General features: G+C 40.9%; 1 protein-coding gene across 1 annotated transcript in view; it reads left to right on the forward strand.

Moving 5' to 3' along the window:
• LOC140733446 (testis development-related protein) overlaps positions 1-21,945 on the forward strand; it is a 75,133-nt gene that overhangs the window by 45,631 nt on the left and 7,557 nt on the right. Inside the window, exon 3 of the mRNA XM_073056784.1 lies at positions 6,040-6,134. Coding sequence (XP_072912885.1) covers positions 6,040-6,134 — 95 coding nt within the window. The remainder of the gene's footprint in view (positions 1-6,039; positions 6,135-21,945) is intronic.

The raw sequence follows: 21,945 nt of genomic DNA on the forward strand, positions 1-21,945 counted from the left end.
CTTACGGACAACTCATACTTTCGAACCGAGGAAAAATGGTGTCCACCATTCACGACACCGTCTGCCATTTTAAGTTGGATCGTGATGTTGTCCGCCATTTTAAGTCGTTGCCGTTGACACTGTGTTGAGTGTTTAACTTTTTGGCTTATTTTGGCTATTTGGCTTAAATTTTTCGTAGTAAAATTCACCCTGACCCCGCCCACCTTCCCCCCCCCCCCCCCCCGTTCCAGTCGGCTGGTGGCGCAGTGAGATCAGCGTCGGGCTGAAGAATGGAGGTTTGCGAGTTTGATCCAGTGACAGACCACTCCCGCGCTGGGTTGATGTCAATCCAGTGACTCCCGTACCACCCGTGCCAGGTTGATTTTGAGCTCGCAACTCAACCCAGTTTAAAAAAAACACAGCCACTTCCAGTTTAAATTCCCACGTGGAATATTGTGGAGGATCAAATACCCAAACCCAGCACAGCCCCCACTTGTCCCATTTAGCGTGTCTCAATGCGGTGGTCCTTAGGACCCAGCGGACCTCGGGAGCTGGCGGAGCTCGGGACCCGCCGCCCGCAGTGTTTCTGTTCCATTGGCGGAAAGTGATTGCGATTGAAAATAAAGTGGAAATAATAAAGCGTTTGGAAAGAGGTGAAACACCATCGGTCATTGGAAAAGCGTTAGGCTACAGTCGGTCAACGATCGGAACAATTTTAAAGGATAAAGATAAAGTGAGAATAATGGAGCATTTGAAAGGCCCTGCTCCGATGAAAGCTACAATTATTACTAAGAAATGCAGTGGTTTAATTATTGGAATACATACGTTTCTTAAGTGTTTTATATGCATAGAAAGGTAAAATATATACTATATACTAAGACAAATGTTTGACTGACGCTAAATAATACCGGATGTACTTGTTCCGACTTATGTCAAATCCGACTTAAAGACGGACTCAAGAACGGAACTCGTACGTAACCCGGGGACTGCCTGTACACTCATCTATTGAGATGTTCCCACAACCAGTGATCTCACTTTTGAATCTTGTTAATTCATATTCTTGTTATTTATTGCTATTTATTTATATTTGCATTTGCACAGTTTGCTGTCTTCTTTGCTCTACTTGATCTTTCATTGATTCTATAGATATATATTCTATAGATTTGCTGAGTATTCCTGCAGGTAAAAGAATCTTGGGATTGTATGTGGTGACATATATTACAGTGATAAATTTTATTTCAAACTTTGTAAAGAAAATATTGAGTTAAGTTGGCCAAAGAATAGAAGTTAAGTGCTTTTCTAAGGAGTTTGGAAGCTGAGATTCAATGCACAATTCTTGGCTCATCAGTGATCATCATAGTTTAAGCACATGAGAATTTGCTCTGATGGCAACCTTATTAACTCCAAAAATGACACAAGTATGCTGGTTAGCAAATGACCACCGATTTTCATAATTACTTTACCATTGGAGAGAGTACATGGATTTTCAGTCATTGTGTTGGAGAGTTTTGTGGGGAAGACCCAGATGAGAAAGACTTGCCATATACGCACAATTAATATAACTCACATGTATTCTCTCTGACTCTTCCTTAAATTGCTGTTGCTGCTCCGTCCTTCCCTTTCTCTTGTGAATTTCTATCAAGGTATTTGGTACGATAAGGTATCACTGTATGCCATCTTTTCATTGGAATACAGAGGTCATTTCTTGACTAAATTTGCTAATGATTTTGAAGATTTCACAAAAGCACCAGGAAAATCTCCTTGTTCAGAAGTCTTTCTTAAATCATTGACAGCAAATGGACAAGAGCTAAATAGAATCTAACACCTTTAGCTTGTGTTTCAATTCTCATTTATAACATGGCACAATGGAAGCGTGAGATTCCATGAAATTCCTCCATTGTCCAAGTGTTTCCAAAAAATCTTTAGACTGTCAAGGTGATGATGTTGGGAAGCCTGCATTTATCTCCAATATTTGTTCCTCAAAATAGGACTGATTGTTCTTCTGCAATGTAGTTGATTAAGACACCTCAGAAGAGTGTGCAGGAAAGGATGAACTATAGTTCTGACAGATTAGGAATGGGAATAGTTATTCCATGTATGACATTAATTGTTTGCACCTAGAACAGCTTCTGTTTGAGTCAGTGAACATCCATGGTGAAATGTCATCAGTCCGATAAATTATATTTGTTTCCCTCTCTAGAGATGTTGTGCTGAGTGTTTTGTTTTTATTTCTGACTTACAGAATCCACAGTATTTTGTTTTTGTGTTGCTATCAAAAGATGTGTGCATCTGTCATTCTTAAAACCTGCAAATGACAGATTCCCTAATAGAGAAAACAAAACAGCAGATACTTGTGCTAGACATTTGAAAGCAAATTTTGGTCAAGGCCTTGTAAGAGGCAAGAAGAGAATCTGAAGCCATTGAGGGCGTGCAAGGCAAAAAGGAAAGACAGAAATCCCTTTGGAAAGAAAACCTGAATTTCTGTTTGAGGAATACCAACTTTGAAGAAGTGGCAGTGAAATCAACAGGAAATCCTACATAAACTTAAAAGTACCGAAGAGTGAATATGTGTGGAAAGAGCAACTGAGATAATATTTTCATTTGAAGAACATTTGAACTTTTTAGAGAAGCTCGTGGTTGAGCCCACTAGGGTATCAGCTATTCTACACTGAGTGTTGTGCAATGATCTGGAATTGTTTAGAGAGCTTAAGGTAAAAGAGCCCTTAGGGGAAATGTGATCCTGATATGATTGAATTCGCCCTGAATTTTGAGAAGGGGAAACCAAAGTCAGATGTAGCACTATTACTGTGGAGTAAAGGGAATTATAGAGGCATGAGAAAAGAGTTGGCCATAATTGATTGGACATAACACTCGCAGGGCTAACAGCAGAGATGCAATGGCTGGAATTTCTGGAAGCAATTCAAAAGTCACAGGATATATACATCCCAAAGAGGAAGAAGCATTTTAAAGGCAAGATGACACAACCATGGCTAACAAGAGAAGTCAATGCCAACATAAAAACCAAAGAGAGGTGATATAAAATAGCAAAAATTAGTGGGAAATTAAGGCATTGGGAAGCTTTCAGATACCAACAGAAAGCAACTAAAAAGTAATTAAAAAGGTAAAGATGGAATACAAAAGTAAGTTCATCAGTAATATTAAAGGAGATACCAAATGTTTTTTTCGGATATATAAAGTGTAAATGAGAAGTGAGAGTGGATATGGGACCACTGGAAAATGATGCTGGAGAGGTATTGATGGGGGACAGGGAAATGACAGAAGAACTGAATGTATTTTGTATCAGTTTTCACTGTGGAAGACATTATCAATGTGGTAGAAGTTCCAAGTGTCAGGGTTCATGAAGTGTGTGAAGTTACCATAACCAGGGAGAAAGTTCTTGGGAAACTAAAAGGTCTGTAGATAGATAGGTCACCTGGACCAGATAGTGTACATCCCAGAGTTCTGAAAGAGGTAGCTGAAGAGATCATGGAGGCATTATTAATGATCTTTTAAGAATTACTAGTGTCTGGAATGGTTCAAAAAGACTGGAAAATTGAAAATGTCACTCCACTCTTCAAGAAGGGAGAGAGGCTGAAGAAAAGAAATTATAAGCCAGTTGGTCTGACCTCAGTGGTTGGGAAGATGTTGGAGTTGATAGTTAAGGGTGAGATCTCAGGGTACTTGGAGGCACATGATAAAATAAGCTTTAGTCAGCATGGTTTCTTCAAGGGAAAATCTCGCCGGACAAATCTGTTGGAATTCTTTGAAAAAATAACAAGCAGGATAGACAAAAGAGAATCAGTTGATATTGTGTACTTAGATTTTCAGAAGGCCTTTGACAAAGTGCCACACATGAGGCTGCTTAACAAGCTACAAGCCCATGCTATTACAGAGAAGATTCTAGCATGGATAAAGCAGTGGCTAACTGGCAGGATGCAGAGTGGGAATAAATTGAGCCTTTTCTGGTGACTAGTGGTGTTCAACAGGAGTCTGTGTTGTGACTGATTCTTTTTATGTGATATGTTAATGATTTGGATGATGAAATTGATGGCTTTGTTGCAAAGTTTGCAGCTGATATGAAGGTAGGTGGAGGGGCGGGTGGCTCTGAGGAGGTAGAGAGGCTACAGAAGGATTTGGGCAGATTAGGAAGTATGGTCATGCACTTTGAAGAAGAAATGAAAGGGTTGACTATTTTCTAAATGGAGAGAAAATACAAAATGCTGAGATGCAAAGGGACATGGGAGTGCTTGTGCAGGATTCCCTAAAAATTAATCTGCAGGTTGTGTCTGGTGAAAAAGGCAAATGCAACATTAGCATTCATTTCAAGAAGAATAGAATATAAAAGCAAGGATGTAATGTTGAGACTTTATAAAGCACTATTGAGGTTCACTTGGAGCATTGTGAGCCGTTTTGGACCCCTTGTGTGCTGAAACTGGAGTCGGTTCAAATATGATTCCAGAATTGAATGGCCTGTCATATGAAAAGTGTTTGGCTCTGGGCCTGTATGCACTGGAATTCAGAGGGTGACCTTATTGAAACCTGTGGAATGCTGAAAGGCCTTCACAGAGTGGATGTGGAGAGTATGTTTTCAATGGTGGGTAACTGTGGCCGCAGGACACAGTCTCAAAATAGAGGGGTATCCTTTTAAAATAGAGATAAGGAGGAATTTCTTTTGCCAGAGAGTGGTGAATCTGTGCCACAGGCAGCTGTGGAGGCCAAGTCTTTATGTATATTTAAGGCAGAGATCAATAGATTCTTGATTAGTCAGGGCATGAAGGGATATGGGGACAAGGTAGGAGGTTGAGGCTGAGAGGAAAAATGAATCAACCATGATAAATTGGTGGAGAAGACTCAATGGGCCAAATCGCCTCATTCTGCTCTTATGGATTATGATCTTGTCAAGATTATAAAGGTAAAGAAGAGCAAGATTGTTTTAGTTGCCAAGTTAGGCACAGAGATTTCCCGAATTTGATTTTGCAACTTACCTAAGTGTGTCCTGAATTGAATTGCTCCTTCAAATGATTATGATGCAGTAGTGGTTATGTTACTACTAGCAACCAGTATTCCAGATCGACAGTCATGAGTTCAAATCTCAGAATAGAAGCTAGAGAATTTAGATTTCAAATTGATTAAATTACTGGAATTATGTCTCTATAATCATTAGTGTAATTGTAACCTGATAGTTGCAAAAACTGATCTGGTTTACTGATATTCAGGGAAGAAAATTTGCTGGACTGAACTATGGCTCCAGAGCCATTTAGTTCCCTTCTCAGTGAAAGTGGAATTGGGGATGGGGAACAAATGGCCATATTGTCAATGCCGCCTATGCCCAGTGAACAAGTGTGCAATAAAACTAATACCATTAACTCTTCACATCTCCTTTTAATATCTTGTAAGATTTTCTTTGTTTTCCTCTACTTTCTGTGCTTTTCTTTATCAATTAATAGACTATTCAGTTGTGAAGAATGGTGGTCAAAGCTTAGTTTAGCATATATTCTATTACTAGACAGCTCTTGCGCTTGGAACAACACAGGAGAAGTCCCTTTGGCCGATCATCACCTTTGCAACTCCCATTTCCCCTTTCATTATTTTTGCTTTATCTGTGTAAAATATTCTTTTGACAAATGTCCAGAAAAATCTGCCTCGATTCCTTTTGCCATTAGTCTATGACGAAGGATAATTTAAAATGGTCAGTTAACTATCAGTACTTTTTGGGAAGAAAATGGTGCACACATATCGAGCATGCAAATTCTACCCAGACACCATCTGAAGTCAGGGTTGAACCCAGATAGCAAACCATGAGGTGGCAGCACTGACGGGAATTGTTTTCCCTGCTAACTCCTCCTCGAGTTCTGAGATCCATTACAATACCTGCACTTGCTGCTCCTGGAATTGGCGAACACTGTCTAGATCTGGAATGAATCTAAAATAAAACTGTTCCAATCTGTGTGATTCCCTGCTCATCTACAGAGCCATTGAAGGAATCCTGAAAATGCTCTTGTTATTTCATGCTTTGCATTGTAGCTACTGGTACTTTAATAAACTTTTTGCTTGATTTAGGTTCAAGGAGCAAGTCTAAAAAGTTGGAAGGAAGTAGCCTCACTTTTCAATAAAGACGATGAGCACAAACTGCTGACTGACAGTGAACCTAAAAGGTGAGTATGGTCATTGTAATTTGTCCTGTGATTAGGTTAGGGTTAAATGGGGGTTGTCAGGGCTTGTTGGGTAATGTGGCCAGGGGCCCTATTCTGTGCTGTATCTCTAAATAAATAAAATATTTTTTTACCAGTATGCTGCCTGGATTAGAAGGTATAAGCTATAAGGAGAGATCCGGATAAAATGGGTTGTTCTCTATGGAAGGTCAGTGGCTGAGGGGAGGACTGATGGTGGATTTTAAAATTATGAGAGGTGTAAATAATGTAGGCAGTCTGAATCTTTTTCCTACTGTAGAAATGTCAAACTTTAGAGCATGTATTTTCAAGGTTCGAGGGGGAAATGTCAAAGGTGATGTATTTTTTTACACAAACTGGTAGGTGCCTAGAATATGTTACTCGAGGTAGTAGTGGAAGCAGGCAGTTTGTTGGAGGTTAAGTGGCTTTTAGATAAACACATAAATGTGAAGGGAATGGAGTGATGTAGATGATACACTGTAGAAGGATATAACCTGCTCAGTGGTCTACTCTTCTATGTTCTGTGTAATTCTCTGTCCAGATATTTGTGTGGATTTAATCGCCTTAATATGGGTTACGAAGGAACCCGTCAGATACAATGTATTGGAAGATCAGGAAACTCCCTTTGATTGTTCCTCTGCTGAAGCACCATTAATAGAAGATAAGACTAAGAACAGCAAACAAAAAATAAAACTCTTCGTAGCTTTAACTTATATTTCAGGTTCTGCGTTTTCACCCATTCTTGTTGCAGCGATTTATTAGTTATTTTTGCGCGGTGGGGGGATGTTGTTGTCGTTTGGTTTTGGGGAGGGGTTCTGGGGTCAATGTTCTTGTTGCTGTTTGGCATTTTGTTAGATTTTTTGTAGGGGCTGATGATGGTTTTGCTGGTCTTTTTTTTGTGGTAGGGTGTACATTTGATGTTTTTCTTTGAACAACGATGGTTTTCTTTGATTCATGGCTATTTGGAGAGGATGTATCTCAGTCATATCCTACATACAGTTGCAAGAAAAAGTTTATGAACCCTTTGCAGTTATCTGGTTTTCTGCATCAATTCCTCATACAATGTGGTCTGATCTTCAACTAAGTCACAATAATAGACAAATGCAATCTGCCTAAATTAATAACACAAACAATGATACTTTTCATGTCTTTATTGAACACATTGTTTAATCATTCACAGTCCAGGCTGGAAAAAGTATGTGTAGCCTTGTATTTAACAACTGGTTTAACCTCTTTTAGCAGCAATAACTTCCACCAAATGTTTCCTGCAGCTGCTGATCAGACTTGCACAACAGCAAGGGAAGAGATTTAGACCATTCCTACATACAAAACTGTTTCAGTTCATCAGTATTTCAGGGATACCTTGTATGAACAGCCCTTCAGATTATGCCACAAAAGCTCAACTGGGTTAAGATCGGGACTCTGACTCGGCTATTCCAAAACACAAATTTGCTACTTTATAAAACATTCTGTTGTTGATTTACTGTGTGTTTCAGATCATTGTGTTGTTGCATCATCCAACTTCTATTAAGTTTCAGGTGATGGACCACTACCCTGACATTCTCCTGTAAAATGTCTTGATACAATTTTGAATTTATTGTTTTCTCAAAAATTCCAAGCTGTCCAGGCCATGAGGCAGCAAAGCAGTCCCAAACCATGATGTTCCTTCCACCATGCTTCACAATTGGAATGAGATTTTGGTGTTGGTGTATAATGCCCATTTTCCTTCAAACATAAAGGTGTGCATTTCTGCCAAAAAATGCAACTTTTCTCTCATCTGGCTACAGAACATTGACCGAGAAGTGTTGTGGAGCATCCAGGTAGTCTTTTGCAAAGCTTGAGGCTTTTTTTTTGAACGCAGTGATTTCCTCCATAGTGTCTTTCCATGAACACCATTCTTGTTCAGTATTTTTCCTATAGTGGACACATGGACAGAGACCTTAGCAAGTTCTAGAGATTTCTACAGGTATTTTGCTGTTACCCTTGGGTTCTTTTTCACCTCCTTCAGCATTGCACATTGTGCTCTTGGTGTGATCTTTGCAGGACACCCACTCCAAGGGAGAGAACCAACTGTACCGAATCTTCTCCATTTGTAGACAGCTTCTCTTACTATGGACTGATGAGCACTCTGGTCTGTAGAAATGCTTTTGTAGCTTTTTCCAGCTTCATGCATCTCTACAATTCTTCTTCTAAGGTCCTCTGCAAGTTTTGATCAAGGCATGGTGCACATAAACAGATGTATCTTGAGAAGAGCAGGTTTGTGTGTCTTTTCTGTAGAGTAGGACACCTTTACCCCTTCAATCTCATGTCATTGACTGGAACACCTGACTACAAATAGCTTTTGTAGAAGGCATTACCTCAGAGGTTCACATGCTGTTTTGAATGTGGAATGTGATTTTTTAAATACAGTGAAACCCTGTTATAATGCAATCATTTGGGTCCATAAAATGTCACCATGAAAAAAGTGGGGTTGCACTAAATCAGGGTTCAAGAAAATCAGCGTTTAAGCTGACCCAATGTTGACCTAACATCCTAAAACACCACTATTTTCACCCTATTTGACCCGTTTTTTGCATGTTTACCTTCTGGCCAGTAAATTACCTTTGAATTAAAGAATTCTTTGAATAAATCATTGTTCATACTGTAGAAATTAAAACACAAATTAATTTTTAGTAAAGCTTTTTAATACACAAAACAACATATAAAAACATTCAAGAATATTAGCAATTTATAGTTTATTTCTTAAAAAAGTGATCGAGTTTCCTTGCTTGAACGTAGCATGTTGCTGGCTGTGAGCGAAATCCAGAATGCTTCTGAGCTGGAGGTTTTTTCATAAGGTTCACCTCCTGGGTCTCCAGCCAATGGAGGCTAGCCTTGAGGTGTTCATTGGCTTCAGACACTTGGGGTTGGGGGTGGAGGCTCTTCATTATCATCTTCTTGTGGCTCGAGTACCGGTACACTTGCTTCTGCCGGTGGGGTAGTTACATCACGCGTCCGTCAGGTGCTCATATGTTGGGCAGTCGTTGTCGGCAGAGTACCACTGGTGTAGCTCTTCTTTGTTCCATTCAGACAGCTCCTCTGCCTCACGCACATCTTCTTTGTGAAGCTGTACAAATCTGGCTCGTTATCATCATCATCATCTTCCGTGGTGGATTGGCGTGATGAAAGGGCTGGCCCCAGACTCTTCTCCCAGCATTTCTCTACACATGATGAACTGACTGCTGCCCAGGCAAACATCCTTCACGTTCAGGCTTTCCAGATAGGCTTCAAGTCATCTACAATTCTACAAATTAATTCCCGCCTGTAATTCTGCTTGAACATGGAGATGATCCCTTGATTTAGAGGCTGGATCTTGGATGTAGTGTTCTTGGGCAGGTAAGAAGCTCAGATCTTTCTGTCATGGCTTACTAGGTTGGCAGCTGGGACAGTTGTCGAGCAAAAGAAGAGCTTTGGGTTCTAGCTTTTGCTTACACAAATGAACGTGGATGGCAGGGACAAAGGTTTTGTGAAACCAATCCTCTAAGATGACACTTGTCATCCAAGCATTGCTGCCGTACGTGTACTCGAACGGTAACAAGTTCATGTTGACATGGTGGAAACAGCGGGGCGAGCAAGATTTGCCAATCATGAGTGGTTTTAACTTGTGTGTTCCAATCTTGTTTACACAAAACAACAATGTTCACGCAATCTTTGCGTTGTTGGAACCCCTCACGTTGGTGGGCGTCATCTTTGCTAGCCAGTGTACGGTCTGGAATCGTCTTGTAGCAGAGGCCTGTTTCGTCACAGATGTACACTTGTTCTTCCACGTAGCCACCTTCTTCTAAGAGAGTTTTTAGTTCAGCCCGGTATTCGCTGGCGGCGGCACTGTCAGCTGAGCACTAGACACTTCTCGGCTTGAGCTTTGAGAATAGGACCAGAAACTGGAAGGTCTTCTGAGTGAGCTTGAATGAACCACTCGTGCAGGGAGTCATCGAGGCTGACATCTTTGGCTGTTTTCAGGCGTTTGGCTTTCAGACCTGCTTCTTCTTCAACTTTGCAAAATGATGTGCGTAATTTTTCTTTGTGAGATTTCCAGCCTTGGGGTATTGATTCCGGTATTCCGAGGTCTCGTGCAACTTGAGTTTAACTTTTATTCTTGATTGCGTCAAGTACGTGAAGCTTATCTTTCACAGAAAAGGATTTTCTTTTTCTAGCAGTTTGTTCCATTTTGAGCAAAAAAAGGTCCAATGACTCTCACAAAATGCAGGTGGAACACAGCAGGCCAGGCAACATCTGGTCAAGACCCTTCATCAGGACTAACGGAAAAAAGCGATGGTAAGAGATTTGAAAGTGGGCATGGGGGGGGGGGGGGGAAGACCTGGAATGATAGAAGACAGGAGGGGGAGGAATGAAACCTAGAGCTGGGAAGTTGATTGGCAAAAGGGATACAAGGCTGGAGAAGGGGGAGTATGGATTGACATGGACACGGAGTCCAATGACTCATCGCATTATATCCGAATTTACGTTAAATCGGGGCGCGATTAAAATCGGGGTTTCACTGTGGTATACTCAGTATTGACGAGAAGTAAAGTTCTTTGACATTAGTTTAGGCAGATTGTATTTGTCTATTATTGTGACTTGGATGAAGGTCAAGTCACATTTTATGAGTAATTCATACAGAAACAGGTAATTGCAAAGGGCTCACAAACTTTTTTTCTTCCAACTATACATACTTGGATAATAAATTAACCTTTGAGCCTGTAGATTCCTTTCAGCTGGAGTTGAATAGTTGTTCCTTTATATGGATATGTGTTTGTGTCAATTCTATTACTAAATGTTAATCTGTTACTTAACATGTTAACAATTACTTAATCTATGGTTACAGATGCGGACTTTAATAATTGTACAGTTTGATGTGGGAGTCTCAAGTTTGCTGCATAATAAATTGGTTTATTATTGTCATTTATACCAAGTTATAGAGAGGATAAATAAACCTTCCATACCATTCATCACAACAGTGCATTGAGGTTGTACAAGGTAAAATGCAGAATACATTCTTACAGTTACAAAGAAATTGTAATACAGGGAGAAAGTAAGTTGCAATGTCATAATGAGGTAGATTGTGAGGTTACAAGTTTATTGTATCATGTAAGAGGAGCTTTCAATAGGCTTATAATAGGCAGAATGGAAGTTGTCCTTGAGCTTGGTGATGCGTGCATTCAGGCTTCTGCGTGATGGAAGAGGGGAGAAGAATGGGGAAGGTAGGATCTTTGATTATATCAGCTGCTTTACCAAGCCAAGAAGAAAAGTAGACAGTCAATAGAGGCGAGGCTGGGGGTTTCCGTGATGTGATGCATTGTGTCCACAACTCTCTGTAGGTTCATGTGGTCTTGTATAGAGCAATTGCTGTGCAAATAGTGGTGCATCTGGATAGGATGCTTTTTATGGTACATTTGATAAAAATTGATGAGGGTCAAAGGAATCTGGCAAATTTCTATAGCTTCCTGGGGAAGCAGAGGTGCTGGTAAGCTTTCTTGTCTATGACATCAACGTGGTTGCAACCAGTAGAGACTATTGGTGATATTTACTCCTAGGAACTTGAAGCTGTCAACCCCCTCAGCATCAGCGTCATTGCTGCATGTGCACCAATCCCTTGAAGTCAATGACCAATTCTTTTGTTTTGCTGATATTGAGGGAAAGGTATTGTCATGACACCTTTTCGCCAGGGTCTATTTCTTCTTTCTGTATTCTGACTCATTGTTATTTGAGATATGGCACAATATGGTGGTGTCATCTGTAAATTTACAGATGGAGTTAAACCAAAATCTGGCCGTGCGATCATGAGTGTATAGGGCATGAGTAGGGAGCTGAGGCTGCAGCCTAGTGGGGCACCAGTGTTGAGAATAGTCGTGGTGGAGAAATTGCTGTCTATCCTTAGTCTGCTGGTCAGGAAGCCAAGGATCCTATTGCAAAGCAAGGTGTAGGGGTTTGGAATATTAGCATTGAAGGCAGAGCTATTGTCAGTAAACAACAGGCTGGTGTTAGGTGTCTTTACTGTCCCTATGTTCCAGGGATGAATGTAGGGTCAGGGAGCTGTGTCCACTGTAGAGATATTTCGACAGTAGGTGTATTGCAGGTGAATTGTCGAGGTTGTCTGGGAGATTCGGGCTGAGACCTTTCATTGAGACCTGATGAAGGATCTTAGCCTGAAACATCGTCTCTTTATTCCTCTCCATAGATGCTTCCTGATCTGCTGAGTTCCTTAAACATTTTGTGTGCATTGATCCAGATTTCCCAACTCTGCAGAATCTCTTGTGTTGGTATTGCAGGTGTTTAGTGGTTTTGACCATTCTGCCATTGGCAGCTTCAATTAGAATCGTTCGTATTGAAACACATTTGACATTGAGCTCATTGTGTGATGTAACCAGTAGTTTTCCTGCTACAGATTCCCTTCATTGTCCTGGACTAGAGTATAGAATTGCTGAGATGACACCTGACAACTTGCACTGGACACTTATAACTTGTTTTTAACTGACATGTGGCTGTTGTGTTTCACTATTTATTGTTATGTTTATTATTTAGTGTTGCGTTTGTTACGTTATGATTGCACTGCTCCTGGGAAACGCTGTCTCATTCTGCCCTGCAGAGCTGATGTACGGTTAGAATGACAATAAAGTTTTTAAATCTTGAATCTTGAAATGGTCTCTGTTGCTAAAGGTTCACACTGACAATCTGGTGTTTTCAGATACACACAACATTTTCTTTCAATGCAAAGGAAAGCCTATCAGAATGTTGAGCATTGCTTAATATCTCAGTGGCATAAAAATGCTTTACTCTGATATTTTGTTTTGAATGATTCAATTAAGTAATTTAAGTAATTTCTTTTTGACTCTAATAAAGGTTCCCAATGTTCAGACTCCAGTAAACATGCCTCCTGAGTTCTGACATCTTGCACTGTTAGAGCAGTTACAAGCTACAAAAAACTGGTTTGGAAGCTTAGTTTTGCATGAGAAATCTGGGTTAAGTAATTATTACCTGAGAACAGAATTTTTGTTTGGTTAAGATGGTGTAATTTGACACTTGTGGTGCATCATTCAGCATAAAGTTGTAATAATTGCATTGATATAACACGGATTTGAATGGACTTAAGATATAATAATTTAATTTGAGCTCTGTGCTAATTTACAGTTGAGTTTAGTCACTGGATTCAAGCGATGTGAAACCCTGTCTTATAACCTAAATTCAGTCTAATGAAGGCTGCATATTAAAGGAACCCAATTTGAGGACTTTAGAATTTGTTCTCCAAAAAAAGATATAGTTTTCTCCCAACATTAAAAATTAACGGCATAGGTATGTGTTTAAGAATTTTTTTCAATGGGTGAAGGCAGTTAACATAACTCTGGATGGGCAGCTCTGTATTCCACTTTGCAGGTGAACATACATAATGGTGGTTGCAATGTAATGGCAATTTAGTTTAGTTTAATGTTATTCCAGTTATCTTTCAAGTAGAGAAGTTACTGCTAAAACAAGATTAACAAGAAATAATTTGTCTTCTGGGCTTGCACTGAGCTTTTTTCTTGTGTGCTACTACAAGCATAATGAGAAAATTATCTTGCTTTTTATGCTGTGATTGCTTGCTGGTATTCCAAATATGAATGCTGAGAGTGGCAGGAGTGTGCAAAATATGTTTTAAGAAAAGGCATGTTTGGAGAAGTAAGTTTGTCCTGCATCTTAGCTATATCTGTGCAACAGTAATAAAGCATTTTATTACTTCTACTGTTAAAGTGCAATGAAAGACTCAGCATAATTGTTGATGGTATTGCTGTGAACAAAGATGATCTTCACAGGCAGGGTGTATACAGTATTCAGATGAGTGGCTCTATTTTTTTTAGATTTGTAGCTGTACTGAGTTCAAAACTGTGTAGGGCATAACTGAAACGTGTGGAATATATCAGTACCATGTGCCTTCACTGTTGATAGTGAAGATAGTGAGAGAGGATGGAAAGGGGTGCAGTGTCAAACAACTGATGCAGAATGATCGATGCAATTTAAGCTGTTATTTCAACCAAAGCTTGTGAAATCTTAACCAATGTTATTTGATGTATAAGTTACACCCAAGCAAAGGTTCTTGTTCAAAAATTCCCAGAAAGTCAACTTAACGCAAGAATCATAATAAGGGCATCTTGGTAATTTGTTATTTATGGTCACACATACTGAGATACAGTGAAGAGCTTTGTTTACACAGTATCCAAACAGATCATTCTGTACAAGTACATTCAGGAAGTAAAGAAAAAAACAATAAATAATTGTTAATGCATAATTTTACAGTTACAGAGAATGTGTACTGCAGGTAGACAAATAATGTGCCAGAGCCATGATGAGGTATACTGAGGGATGAAGAGTTCACCTATATCATAGAAGATGTTCATTCAAGAATTTTATAACTGGAATAAATGCTATCATTAAGCTTGGTTGGTAGGTGTTCTCAAGTTTTTGTATCTTCTGCCTGATTGGGGATGGAGGTGGAATGAGAGAATACCTGTACAAATGAGAGTTTAAATCTGAACAGGAGGGGGAACGTTTGCCACTGTTGCTCTGGGGAAGAAGCTAGAGTTGCAGGAGGTGGGAGCCAGAGTGCGAGACTATGACCCTACATAGAACGACAAACGGGTGAGCATGGTGGAACTCATATTCTGAGTTGAGTCTGTTTCAATGCAAAGAGCATTGTAGGTAAGGCAGATGAGCTTAGGACGTGGATAAGCACATTGAATTATGATATTGAAGCCATTAGTCCGACTTGGTTGCCGAAGGGGGAGAAATGGCCTGTTCCAAGGTTCCATTGTTTTAGACATACTAGAGGGGAGGGATTAAAAGTAGAGTGGTGGCATTACTCATCGAGAAAATGTTACAGCATTGTTCAGATAAGACAGACTGGAGGGCTCATTTACAGAGGCAATATGGTGGAACTGAGCAATAATAAAGACATGACAAGGTGTATATTATGGAGTTTCCTAAAAGTCAGTGTGATTCAGAGGAGCAAATTTGTAAAGAGGTAGAAGACAGTTGTAAGGAAAAATAAATAAGGTTGTGATAGTTGGTGAATGTAACTTTCCTCATATTGACTGGGACTCCCATACTGTAAAAGGACTGGATAGGATGGAGTTTGTCAAATGTGTTCAGGAAAGTTTCCATTAATGTGTAGAGGTCGCAACTTGAGAGAATGCAATACTGAATAATCTCTTATTAGAGAATGAGAAAGGGCAGGTGACACAAGTTATGTGGGGCAACACTAGATCCAGTGAACATAATTCCATAAGATTCAGGATAATTATTGAGAAGGATAGGGCTGGTCCTCAGGTTGTGATTCTAAATTAAAGAAAGGCCAATTTTGATGGTTTCAGAAGAGATCTGGCAAATGTAGATTGGGATAGGTCCAAGTACATGCATGTCATCATATACAACCCTGAGGTTCACTTTTGTGTGGGATTACTCAATAAATTCAATAAATATAATAGAATCAGTGAAAGACTGCACCAACTGGGTGTTCAACCAGTGTGCTAAAGACAACAAACCATGCAAACATAAGAAGAAAGAAATAATAAATAAATAAGCAATGGATATCAAGAACCTGTGGGTGGGAGAACTACCAGAGGTCGTGGTACATATTGGTACCAATGACATAGGTAGGAAAAGGGAAGAGGTCCTGAAAACAGACTACAGGGGGTTAGGAAGGAAGTTGAGAAGCAGGACCTGCAAAGGTAGTAATCTTGGGATTACTGCCTGTGTGACACGGCAGTGAGAATAGGAATAGAATGAGGTGGAGGATAAATGCATGGCTGAGGGATTCAGATTTCTGGATCATTAGGACCTGTTTTGCGGCAGGTGTGACCTGTACAAAAAGGACGAGTTGCACCTGAATCCCAGGGGGACCAATATCCTGGCGGTGAGGTTTGCTAAGGCTACTGGGGAAAGTTTAAATTAGAATTGTTGGGGAGTGGGAACCGAACTGAAGAGGTGGTTGGCTCACAAATAGAGAAAGCTTGTAAGCAGTGTGAGAGGGAGGAAAGGCAGGTGATAGAGAAGGGACACGCTCAGACTGACGGTTTGAAATATGTCTATTTTAACGTAACGAGTATTCTGAACAAAGAGGATGAGCTTAGAGCGTGGATCAGTACTTGGTATGATGTGGTGGCCATTACAGAGACTTGGATGGCTCAGGGACAGGAATGGTTACTTCAAGTGCCAGGTTTTAGATGTTTCAGAAAGGACAGGGAGGGAGGCAAAAGAGGTGGGGGCATGGCACTGTTGATCAGAGATAGTGTCACGGCTGTAGAAAAGGTGGACGTCATGGAGGGATTGTCTACGGAGTCTCTATGGGTAGAGGTTAGGAACAGGAATGGGTCAGTAACTCTACTGGGTGTTTTTTATAGGCCACCCAATAGTAACAGGGATATTGAGGAGCAGATAGGGAAACAGATCCTACAAAGGTGTAATAATAACAGAGTTGTCGTGGTGGGAGATTTTAATTTCCCAAATAGCAATTGGCATCTCCCTAGAGCAAGGGGTCTAGATGGGGTGGAGTTTGTTAGGTGTGTTCAGGAAGGTTTGTTGACACAATATTTAGATAAGCCTACAAGAGGAGAGACTATCCTTGATTTGGTATTGGAAATGAACCTGGTCAGGTGTCAGATCTCTCAGTGGGAGAGCATTTTGGAGATAGTAATCGCAATTCTATCTCCTTTACCATAGCATTGGAGAGGGATATGAACAGACAAGTTAGAAAAGCGTTTAATTGGAGTAAGGGGAATTATGAGGCTATCAGGCAGGAACTTGGAAACTTAAATTGGGAACAAATTGTTCTCAAGGAATGGTATGGAAGAAATGTGGCTAATGTTCAGGGGAAATTTGGGTGCAGTTCTGTATAGGTACGTCCCAATGAGACAGGGAAGTTATGGTAGGATAGAGGAACCGTGGTGTAGAAAGGCTATAGTAAATCTAGTCAAGAAGAAAAGAAAAGCTTACAAAAGTTTCAGAGAGCAAGGTAATGTTAGAGATCTAGAAGATTATAAGGCTAACAGGAGGAGCTTAAGAAGGAAATTAGGAGAGCCAGAAGGGGCCATGAGAAGGCCTTGGTGGGCAGGATTAAGGAAAAACCTAAGGCATTCTACAAGTATATGAAGAGTAGGAGGATAAGACATGAAAGAATAGGACCTATCATATGTGATAGTGGGGAAGTGCTAATGGAACCAGAGGAAATAGCAGAGGTACTTAATGAATACTTCACTGCAGTATTCACTATGGAAAAGGATCTTGGTGATTGTAGTGATGACTTGTAGCGGACTGAAAAGCTTGAGCATGTAGATATTAAGAAAGAGGATGTGCTGAAGCTTTTGTAAAGCATCAAGTTGGATAAGTCACCGGGGCCAGATGAGATGTACTCTAGGCAACAGTGGGAGGTGAGGGAGGAGATTGCTGAGCCTCTGATGATGATCTTTACATCATCAATGGGGATGGGAGAGGTTCTGGAGGATTGGAGGGTTGCGGATGTTGTTCCCTTATTCAAGAAAGGGAGTAGAGTAGAGATAGCCCAGGAAATTATAGACCAGTGAATCTTACTTCAGTGGTTGGTAAGTTGATGGATTAGGAATAGTCAGCATGGCTTTGTCAAGGGCAGGTTCTGCCTTACGAGCCTGATTGAATTTTTTGAAGATGCGGTTAAACACATTGATGAAGGAAGAGCGGTGGATGTAGTGTATATGGATTTCAGCAAGGCATTTGATAAGGTACCCCATGCAAGGCTTATTGAGAAAGTAAGGAGGCTTGGGATCCAAGGGGACATTGCTTTCTGGATCCAAAACTGGCTTGCCCACAGAAGGCAAAGAGTGGTTGTCGACGGGTCATATTCTGCATGGAGGTTGTGACTAGTGGTGTGCCCCAGGGATCTGTTCTTGGCACCCATACTCTTCGTGATCTTTATAAATGATCTGGATGAGGAAGTGGAGAGTTGGGTTAGTAAATTTGCTGAGGACACAAAGGTTGGTTGTTTTATGGATAGTGTGGAGGGCTGTCAGAGGTTACAACGGGACATTGATAGGATGCAAAACTAGGCTGAGAAGTGGCAGATGGAGTTCAACTCAGATAAGTGTGAGGTGGGTCATTTTGGTAGGTCAAGTAGAATGGCAGAATATAGCATTCATGGTAGTGTGGAGGATCAGTGGGATCTTGGGGTTTGAGTCCACAGGACACTCAAAGCTGCTACGCAGGGTGCCTCTGTGGTTAAGAAGGCATACGGTGCATTGGTCTTCATCAATCGTGGGATTGAGTTTAAGAGCCGAGAGGTAATGTTGCAGCTATATAGGACCCTGGTCAGACCCCACTTGGAGTACTGTGCTCAATTCTGGTCGCCTCACTATAGGAAGGATGTGGAAACCATAGAAAGGGTGCAGAGGAGACTTACAAGGATGTTGCCTGGATTGGAGAGAATACCTTATGAGAGTAGGTTGAGTGAACTCGGCCTTTTCTTCTTGGAGCGACGGAGGATGAGAGGTGTAAAAGATAATGAGAGGCATTGATCGCATGGATAGAGGCTTTTTCCTAGGGCTGAAATGGCTAGCAGGAGAGGGAATATTTTTAAGGTGCTGGGAAGTAGGTACAGAGGAGATATTGGGGGTCTGTTTTTTATGCAGAGAGTGGTGAGTGCATGGAATGGGCTGCCGGAGGTGGAAACAATAGGGTCTTTTAAGAGACTCCTGGATAGGTACATGGAGCTTAGAAAAATAGAGAGCTATGGGTAAAGCCTAAGCAGTTCTAAGGTTGGGACATATTTGGCACAGCTTTATGGGCCGAAGGGCCTGTATTGTGCTGTATGTTTTCTATATTTCTATGTTTCTAACCTGAGATGAAGAGTGCTTGAAAGTGAATCCACCTAGGGAAACATTTCAGTGTTCGGGCAAGTGAAGTTCAGTGCAGTTACCCCCCTTTAGTTCAAGAGTCTGATAGTTGAGGGGTAACAGCTGTTCCTGAAGCTGATGGTGTGTGTCCTGAGGCTTCTGTACCACCTTCCTGGTGGTAGTTGTGAGAAGAAAGCATGTCCTGGGTGGTACTTTCCTGCAACAATGCTTCATGTAGATGTGCTTCATGGTGGGAGGGCTTTACTCATGATGGACTGGCAGTATCCACTACTTTTTGTAGAATTTTATGTTCAAAGGCACTGGTGTGATGAAGCCAGTCAATATACCCTCCAGCATGCATCCATTAGAAGTTTGTCAAAGTTTTAGATGTCATGCTGAATCTTTGCAAACTCATACGAAAGTTGAGGTGCTGTCATGCTTTCTTCATAATTACACTTGTGTGATGACCCAGGACAGGACCTCTGAAATGATAACACTAAGAAATTTAATGTTGCTGACCCCTTGCACCTCTGATCCTTCAATGAGGACTGGCCTATGGACCTCTGATTTCCTCCTCCTGAAGTCAATTATCAGCTTCTTAGTCTTGCTGAAGGGGTGATTTTCAATCTCAGCCAGATTTTCAATCTCCCTCCTATATGCTGATTCATCACCATCTTTGATTTGACATTGGTGTCATCAGTAAACTTGAATATGGCATTGCTATGTTTAGCCACACAGTCATAAGTGTAGAGTGAATAGCGCAGAGGGCTAAGCACTCAGCTTTATGGTAACCTGTGCTAATGAGATTGTGGAGATGTTGCCAATCTGAACTGACTGAGGTCTGCAAGTGAGGAAATCAAGTATCTATTTGCACAAGGTGGTCTCGAGACCAAGGTCTTGAAGCCTACTGATTAGTTTAGAGGGAATAATGGTATTGAATGCTGAGCTGTAGTCAATAATAAGCATTCTGATGCATGTGTCTTCACTATCCAGATGTTCCAGAGTTAAGTGAAGAGTCAACGAGATGGTGTCTGCTATGGACCTGTGCTGCAGTAGGCAAATTAAAGTGGATCCAAGTCACTTCTCAGACAGGAGTTGATACGTTTCATCACTAACCTCTGAAAACATTTCATCTCTGTGGATGTAAGCACTACTGGACGATAGTCATTGAGGGAGGTTAACACGTTCTTCTTAGGCACCAGAATAAGTGAAGCTTGCTTGAAGTGGGTGGGAAACTCAGATTGCCAAAGCGAGAGGTCGACGATCTCAGTGAACACTCCAGCCAGTTGATCAGCACAGGTGTTTAGTACTTGGCCAGATATCCTATCTGAGCCGGTTGCTTTTCTGCAGTTCACCTTCCTAAAGAATGCTTGCACTGGCCTCAGGTACTGAAATCATAAGATCATTGGGGCTATGGGAGTTTGTGATGGTTCCTTGGTGTCTTGATGTTCCAAGTGAGCGCAGAAAGCATTGAGCTCATCTGAGAGCGAAACCCTGCTGTCGCCCATGTTGCTTGATTGTACTTTGTAAGAGGTAATAGCATTTAAGCTCTACCACAACTGTCAAGCATCTTTTGTTGATTCAAGCTTAGTTCAGAGTTGCCACTTCACCCATGAGATAGTTTTCTGGGGATTGTACCTGGACCTCTTGTAACTTTCTTGGTCGCCTTTAATGCACTAAGTGAATTGTGGATCTCATTGTTCGTCCAGGGTTTCATATTGAGGAAAACTGTCACTGATTTTGTGGGGACAAACTAATTTACAACTGTTTATAAAGCCTGTGACAACTATAGTGTATTCATTCGCATCCACAGATGAGACCTTGAAAATGACTCAGTCCACTGACTTGAAGCAATCCTGTAGCCTCTACTCTGACTCCAACGACTACCTGTTTGTTCTCCTAATCTCTGGAGCCTTGCTCTTTAGCCTCTGCCTGCATTTAGCAGAAGGACAACCTAGTGATCAGACTTCCCAAAATACGGTCTGTGCATAGAATGGTAGGCATTCCTTTTTCATAATATGACAGTGGTCTAGTGCATTGGAGCCTCTGGTGCTACAAGTTATATACTGATGGTAATTGGGCTGGGTTTTCTTCAAACATGCCTAGTTGAAGTGTGTCAGGATGGACTGTTTCTTGTTTGGTGACGGCATCATGCACTATCCCAAGCTCCTGATTATAGTCAGCTGCTGGTGGTATGTAAACTCCAGTGAGGATCATGGATGATAGCTCCCTAGGTGAATAGAACACTGAAGTTCCATTTTCCCAGCTGGTCCAGATCCCACTGGAATGGCCTTCCTCGCTGTCCACTATCCCCAAATCCACAAATGTGATTATTCAGTTTACCGCGTTGTCACACTGATCATTGATTTAGTTATCCTTTTTTTCTTAATGTAAATTTTAAATGATTATCTTTGACTTTGCTCATCAAGGATATTTCATGATCTTCTTTCACCTTAATTTCCTGCTTAAGCACTTTCCTACTATCTTTATAAGGGCGCAATCTGATTTTAGCTTTGTAAGCCTTGCATATATTTCCTTTTTCTTCCTGACTAAATTTCAGAACTCACAGGTCATACTAGGTTACTTTACCTTACCGACTTTGTCCTCATTCCTTACCAATATCTGTTGATTCCGAACTCTAATCAAGTGATCTTTATAAACCTGTCCCACATGTCATACATGGACTTGTCCTGATAGTAGCTGCTCCAATCAATACCTCTTAGCTCCTGCTTTATCCCATCATAATTTTCCCTCCCCCAATTTAGAACTGTTCCCAAGTTCCAATTTTATACTTACTCATAATAAGTTGTAGTGTTTGGTCCCAAACGTTCACACATTGCCAGGTCTGTGGCTGGGTCTTGCTCATTTTCCCAAAACAGCTGAGTAAGTGTGTGATTTAAAAAGCAAGTGATGATGTTAAGACCTTT

The sequence above is a fragment of the Hemitrygon akajei genome, chromosome 9 (assembly GCF_048418815.1).
Source record: "Hemitrygon akajei chromosome 9, sHemAka1.3, whole genome shotgun sequence".
Classification (NCBI taxonomy): domain Eukaryota; kingdom Metazoa; phylum Chordata; class Chondrichthyes; order Myliobatiformes; family Dasyatidae; genus Hemitrygon; species Hemitrygon akajei.